At 37.5% G+C, this 7,011-nt stretch overlaps 1 protein-coding gene across 1 annotated transcript in view; it reads right to left on the bottom strand.

Moving 5' to 3' along the window:
- Positions 1-3,566, bottom strand: part of LOC116063951 (myosin-1B-like) — a 26,141-nt gene extending 22,575 nt beyond the window's left edge. Inside the window, exons 1-12 of the mRNA XM_035996447.1 lie at positions 3,526-3,566; positions 3,225-3,438; positions 2,685-2,828; positions 1,891-2,047; positions 1,783-1,810; positions 1,593-1,693; positions 1,393-1,499; positions 1,236-1,299; positions 1,061-1,159; positions 871-974; positions 647-785; positions 450-568 (exon numbers count right to left, since the gene is read on the bottom strand). Coding sequence (XP_035852340.1) covers positions 450-568; positions 647-785; positions 871-974; positions 1,061-1,159; positions 1,236-1,299; positions 1,393-1,499; positions 1,593-1,693; positions 1,783-1,810; positions 1,891-2,047; positions 2,685-2,828; positions 3,225-3,428 — 1,266 coding nt within the window. The 5' untranslated portion in view covers positions 3,429-3,438; positions 3,526-3,566. The remainder of the gene's footprint in view (positions 1-449; positions 569-646; positions 786-870; positions 975-1,060; positions 1,160-1,235; positions 1,300-1,392; positions 1,500-1,592; positions 1,694-1,782; positions 1,811-1,890; positions 2,048-2,684; positions 2,829-3,224; positions 3,439-3,525) is intronic.
- Between the last annotated feature and the right edge of the window lie 3,445 nt (positions 3,567-7,011).

Raw genomic sequence — 7,011 nt, forward strand, 5'->3', positions numbered from 1 at the left:
AATGAAACATGTTTTAAAAACACTGGAATAAAGAATATATTCTAATTCTAATCCCTCTCTTTTCTCTTCCTAAAACCTCCACAAATGACCCAGCAGTAAAGATAAGCTCCATCTTTACCAGTTGCAACATTAAAGCGATGAACACATTAATGCACAACAATAGTAGTAGTTTTACTTTTTGTTCTTTAGGTATATATGTATATTTTTGTCTTTTTACTTTAATAAAATTATGAATGCAGAACTTTTACTTGTGCTTGTACTTGAGTATTTCAACACTGTAGTATTGCTACTTTTACTTTAAAGATCTAAGTACTTCTTCCACCACTGTTAATAATAATAATAATAATAATATGGTAATCAACCGTGGTTATTGGCCAATAACCAGACAGCTTGTTATGAATGATCATCTGCAGTGAAATGTTGGAGATTTTTATCATTAGTAGTCTTACCTGCTGCACATTTTGTCCTTTGGTGACATACTCATTTCCAACCTTCACTCTGGGATAACAGAGACTTTTCAGCAGATCAGCTGAGTTCAGACCCATCAGATATGCTGCTTTATCAGCTTCTGCAAAACAAAACAAAAATTGATTTTTCCGCTTCCTTTATTTGCATGACAGAATTAATTTGGATGGATGATCCTCACCCTCGGTGCCATCTGGCTCCGCCTGCTCCTCCCGCTGCTTCTGCTTGAACCTCATGTTCCCATAATGCATCACAGCGCCAGTTAGCTTGTAGATGGACATCTTCTCTTCAGCGGTGAAGCCCAGAATATCAAAGGCCTCCTGCATTATAAAATGGACAAAGTTAGATTGTAAAGCAACTGAAAAGACAGAACGAGTTTTGTGTGCTTTAACGGAGTCGACTCACATCGGTAGCCATTAACTCCTCGCCGTCATTTATGGTTTTGACACTGATTTCGCCCTGACTGACGAAAGCAAAGTCGTAGGGGTTGGTGGTGATGAGAAGCAGATCTGTAGGGAAAGAAATCCAGCTACAAACTCTTTTTTTTTTTTAAACGAGAATAATATTGAAGTAAGACTATTAATAATCACATTACCGATCAGTTCAGGCTTCTTGTTGCAAGTAAGCTGATAAAAGATATGATAACTCCTCTCAGCCGACAGCTGAAATGTCACTCTAGATTTCTCCAGCAAATCTTTGGAAGAAAATTTACTTTAGTATTGGGGCAACATCGTTTGTCAACATTCTGTACAAAATGTGTATAAACTTACATGTTTCAATATCTGCAGATGCCAGTTTACCAGTCGCGCCAAAGTGTATTCGAATGAATTTACCCTGTTCAACAAAAAACGGTAACATCTTACTCTCTGTGTTTGACAAATTATTGGCAAATCAAATCAAAATGAAGCCCCTTGAGCTTTGACTCACAAAGCGAGAGGAGTTGTCGTTCCTCATTGTCTTGGCGTTCCCAAAAGCTTCCAGCAGAGGGTTGGCCTGGATAATCTGATCCTCCAGAGTCCCCTGTCGAAAAGCGAACATGTAAATCTGACACCCTCTCCTCTCTGCCAAACAACTGACTCTACTTGCTGCACATTTTGTCAGCAGTCATCCTGAGCTTACCTTTATTTTACTGCTCATCTCCTTTTTCTTGTCTGCAGACACTGCGATTGTCGCGAAATACTGAATGACACGTTTAGTGTTGACAGTCTTGCCTGCACCGGATTCTCCACTAAACAAAAAAAACATTTGAATTAATATTTGTAACTGTTTTATTTCAGTAGTCTGATAATTGATAAACAAAATCTCAGCTAAACTTACGTGATGAGTATCGACTGATTTTCACGATCTGGGAAAGTAAAAGAAGACACACCATGAGAACAAGAACTCAAATTAATCAATTGCATTGACTTTGAGCTGCTGACATACCGGTGAGCATGAACTGGTAGGCATTATCTGACAGGGCGAAGATGTGAGGGGGAACCTCCATCCTCTTCTTCCCTCTGTACGCCCGCACCACCTCTGGGTTGTAGACGGGTAGAGTTTTGTAGGGATTCACCGTCACACAGAACAGACCAGAGTAGGTCTGCATTGAGAAGAAAGATTGAAATATCTTAACAGACATTCATGTTCCCCAGAGGTTGAATCCTACTGACTTTTGTGATCCCCTGCCCACCATCATTAGGTCAAAAGACTTCACAATTCTTTTATTTAAGAGTTCAGATGCTCAGTACCTAAAAGTGATTGGTCAGGTCTTTTGAAGTGGGGCTGTATAAGGTATTATCCATAGTCAGTGTATTACTAGTCTATATCCATGACGTTCCACTTCCGGGATTGCTCCGGTGCTGCAGGGAATTCTGCCGATGTCCTTCCGTTTTCTTTGTGTTGGAATTTTAAACTCCGGTCGATTTATGAGGACTATGGTTATCTGCTCCTCAGATCTCTGCAGGGCAAATCCCGACAGCTAGCTAGACTATCTGTCCAATCTGAGTTTTCTCTCGCATGACTAAAACAACTTTCGAACGTACACAAAAACAATTTCCTATTTTGCAGAGGCACCATGCGGATCTTAGCGCCGCCCATGACGATTGTGATTGGTTTAAAGAAATGCCAAAGTACAAAGTCATTGTGGAACAATATTGGCAATAACCTCAGGTCACCTCTCCCTGTTTTAATCTGGACTGTGGCGGTCTGATTGGCATCATATTTGCTGAAAGACTCACGTAGATCATCCACGCTGCATATCGCTCCTTCAGGTTAAACAACACTGCAGGCTCATGGAGGTGTGTCATCATCACCATGTCCTCAATCTTATCAAACTTGGGGGGGTTCATGGGAAACACCTGGTCCTCCCTGACGGTTAAAGTCTAGAAAACATACATGTAAAGTACAACCGAATATGATGCTTAAAGTTTAAAGCAGAAAGAAGACAAATGTAAGAGAAATGTGTACAGCGAAAACTTGATATTGACTTTCTTCATGAACTTTAAGAAATTTAACGTGATCTTTTATTTTCTTACAAAATATTACTCATGCAAAGAGCTTCAGGGGAGACTAAATGTCTCTGTTGAAAGCTAGACTTAATACTATTCTGCGGATTCCTTATTGCAGGTTGTACAGAAAGACACCCTGAAGATGCATAGATTCCTTCTGGAATTATTTCCTGCATGGTCAGACATCACCATATAACAGAAAAAAAACATATCTGTGCATAGTGTCTAATAAAAGGTCAGTGCATCAGAACAACCCTTTAGTCCACCCACTCTGTCATCCACAGTCTTGACAGTGACTTTTCCGTCCTCCTTGTCCTGGATCTCAGCCTTCACATAAAGTTCTTTCTCATCGCTGACGAAGCACGCCGTCTTGCTGTCAAACGGCCGAGACTGAGCCTCTGTCCTCTCCCTGTCAGACTTGCGGAGGAACTGGGCAGCAGGCCCGAAGATTGACATTTCCCCATCTGTGCTCATATTCTCCTTCCTGAATCAAAGACAAGAAAACACCATCAACATCCCTTAAATTCTTTTATGCAGGGGATAATGCTTGACATGTAGCTACAGTACTCACCCACTTACTGCACTAATACAGGAATAGGACGACTGAACTCTATTTTCCAGAAAAATAAATACGTAAAGTCTCAATGTTTCCCAAAATACAAAATCCTGCACAGAAGCTGTTACACACCAAAGGATTGTGCACTCACCTTCTTGATTACGCTGCAAGAGCCAACATAAGCAGTTGCACTATCCCTTTTTATATCACACTATTGGTCCTTGGTGTGAAGCCTCCATTCCTTTACTTGGGCATGCCGTGGTGAAGTTACACCAACCTGTTGCTCATCATGGGTAAGGATTGGTCACGGATTAAGCACAAGATGCAGTGATGTTATATATAGAGTACAGTGACACCAAAGAATGACACATTTGAAGACTACTGAATGCATGCAATCACAACAACTAATACTACTACTTTTGCGTTATCAAAACCAGAGATTAAAAAGAAGGAAAGAAAACATGAAAAAAGAAACCGAAAAAAAAAAACATAATTGTCACATATGCGGAACTATTTTTTTTAAAAGCAACTTAAAATAGACTTATCTTTTTATTCTGGCTTTTAATTTGGATGTCATGACCTTAGTTTTTACATTGTTTTGTGTCCCTGGTGTTTATTTTATTCAAACTTTTTAATATTATTATTTTTAACATGTTATTTTTTTATTGTTGTAATTTTTAGTCATGCTCAATTTTTATTTATAGTTTTTTTTTGTCTGTGTTGTTTAAATGTTGCTATGTGAAGCACTTTGGGCAGCATGTTTGCATGTACATTGCTGCATTGTTAACACCAAAAAAGCCGTTGAAAAAAATCAATACATTTTGGAAATAAGAGGAATAATGTCAATATTTTTCTGGCACACAGCAATTAACTACATAACATGTTAGGTTTTTTTCTTTATTGTTTTTGCAAAATACACAATTTACCAGTAAAATCCCTGCATTTTTTTTACTTTACTTAAATCCCAACGTTCTCTGTACTCCAATTCTGCAAAGTGCATTGTGGTTGTTTTGGTCATGTTTTAGTTAGAAATGCTGCAAATTAAAAAAGATCAACCTGCCTATTAACAGAGTTGACATGGAGCTACAGGTTATTTATAATATCTGTAAGATCTCATCCACTTTCATTCATGCAGTAAGCTGAATATTCCCTTTGATTCCCCCAACATGTTTTGAGGGTCTTACAACTGCTATTTTGGTGGATAAAGCAGACTGAGGTGATTAGTGCCTGGACACCAACGGGCAGACAGCCTTTAAAAGTGGATTTGAGGAGGATTGATTCTATTCCTTTTAGAGGATTATTGCAGGCAGCTGGTGCAGAAATAAAGGCCATGAAAGCCTGAGTGGGATACAGTTGTTTTAACAATGAGACTCCAAAGTAAACAGAAGTGTTTTGGTATTCAAGATTCAAGGTTGTCCGTGATCTGCGGTGTTAACCAATCACAGCTCCTGTCCGGCTAACATTTCAAGTGCAAGCTTTTGAAGGAGGTTATTAAGTCATGTAGCTGTAATGTCACAACAAGGTGAGCTAAGGGACAGGATTTGCAAGGCGGTTTTAGGTTTCACTCTGAATGTACAGTTGATATCAGCAAACATTTCTTCCATCAGAGAGTTTCTTTGAACTCATGCATCACCTCGTTTTTCCTTCCTTATAAAATTCACAAACACCAAGGAACATTTAAACCTTATAAACCACAACCGTTGTAGGAAAGGAGAGGAGAAGGATGGAATTAATTAATTAAGACTATCAGCTCCACACAACTCTCTCTGTATTTCTCAGTATGGTTATGTTCAGAAAATGGTGTTGTTCGGCGACTTTCGCGCGCAGAAAGTCGAGTGAAGATAATTACCTCTTCTGAAGAGTCCTTCATGTTTTTTTTAATCCTCCGTCTCTCCTTGGTTACAATCAACTGTGTGGAGGAAGGGTGGGCGGGATGCGCGATCATGGAAGGCTTGTATCATGTGGATGCCTTGACAGTGTTGTTGCCATTACTTAGAATTCCTCATGGGGGAGACAGAAACTACACACTATAGCTTTAAGCTTGGTGGTGCTTTCATCATAGTAACAGATAAATAAGAATAAAAATTCAGCATCGCTAAAAGAATTTGTGAAGCGAATTTTCGTTGTAATCCATCTAGCACTACTGTTTTGTGAGGCATTTTGTTCAAAACCACAAATGTCAATCTGCTGGTGGCGCTAGAGGAAAAGTCAGGATCACCAAAATCAGTAGGATTCATCCTCTGGGGAACATGAATGTTTGTACAAAATTTAATCATCCCATCCCATAGTTGTTTTTTTTATTTATTTCAGCAGAGCCATGCTGCTAAAAACTGAAAAAAAGAGAAAATGAATGCTAATTTGGTTAAATGCGAATGTACAGTACAGCAAAATTATTGATTATTGTTGAATGGTAATTAACTGCAACACAAAGACCCAAATACTTAAAATAAATGCTTTTTCTGTATCAGCAGATTTGTGTTTTCCTGATGCACCAGAGAGGAACGACCTTTGACCCTTATCCGTCAAAATGTTAATCAGTCAAATGCCGAATGCTGTACATTCTTCTATTGACAGTGCATCAAAAGCAAAAAGTCTGGAAGATGCTTAAGGGCAATATATAACTAATTATAATACACTACAATACTACTGTTTTATTTTGACACCCTCAGGGGGCTTCAGTAGAATAGAGCAGGAAGAATTGAAGCCTGTAATAAACATCCAAATCATAATGAAGTCACATCAAAGTGATTTATTTTCCATTCAAGAAAAATTAGATTACTCAGGGATCTTTATGAAACTAAATCTTGTATATGGTTGTTTCCCTCGTCTCCTTTTTTTTTTTATCTTGTCGTTTGAAGATGTAAAAGTCATTAATTTTAGATCTCGTCTAGGATTTTTATTTTATACTTTACAGTGAGACAGCCAACTGCTTTTGATCCAAAATATATAAAAAATGGACAGTGTGACAAAAACAACCTCGTTTTTTTTGTTGGCTCTTTTATTTAGAACAAAGCTGCTTTGTGCAGCAGTGACAGAATGAGGAAGGAATAATATTAGAGAACCATGAAGATGATGTTTTGATCCATTTATGAAACCCTATTCTGTGTGGGAAAAAACCGACAACCAGGCAAAAACCAACCAGATCAAAATATAAATAAAATAATAAGATAAATATAGATATAAGATAAATATAAACTAATCAATAGTTTAGTTTAGTCATATTTCAAGTATTAAAGTGATTTTAGGTGCTCTACATTATTTTTGGTTTATGATTTTAGGCGTGTAATACTATATTTTGTCTATAACAAATGTTGGGTCTATGACAAAAAAATACATTTTAGGTTTCCCAAAAAACTAAAAAAACTAAAATAAATAACTATATATATATATATATATATATATATATATATATATATATATATATAATTGTTTTCCATCCAACAGCAACAGGGAGTTATTCAATAAACCATAAATTTATTGGAAAGTAACCTGCTGTAACTC

The sequence above is a fragment of the Sander lucioperca genome, chromosome 21, assembly GCF_008315115.2.
Source record: "Sander lucioperca isolate FBNREF2018 chromosome 21, SLUC_FBN_1.2, whole genome shotgun sequence".
Taxonomy (NCBI): Eukaryota; Metazoa; Chordata; class Actinopteri; order Perciformes; family Percidae; genus Sander; species Sander lucioperca.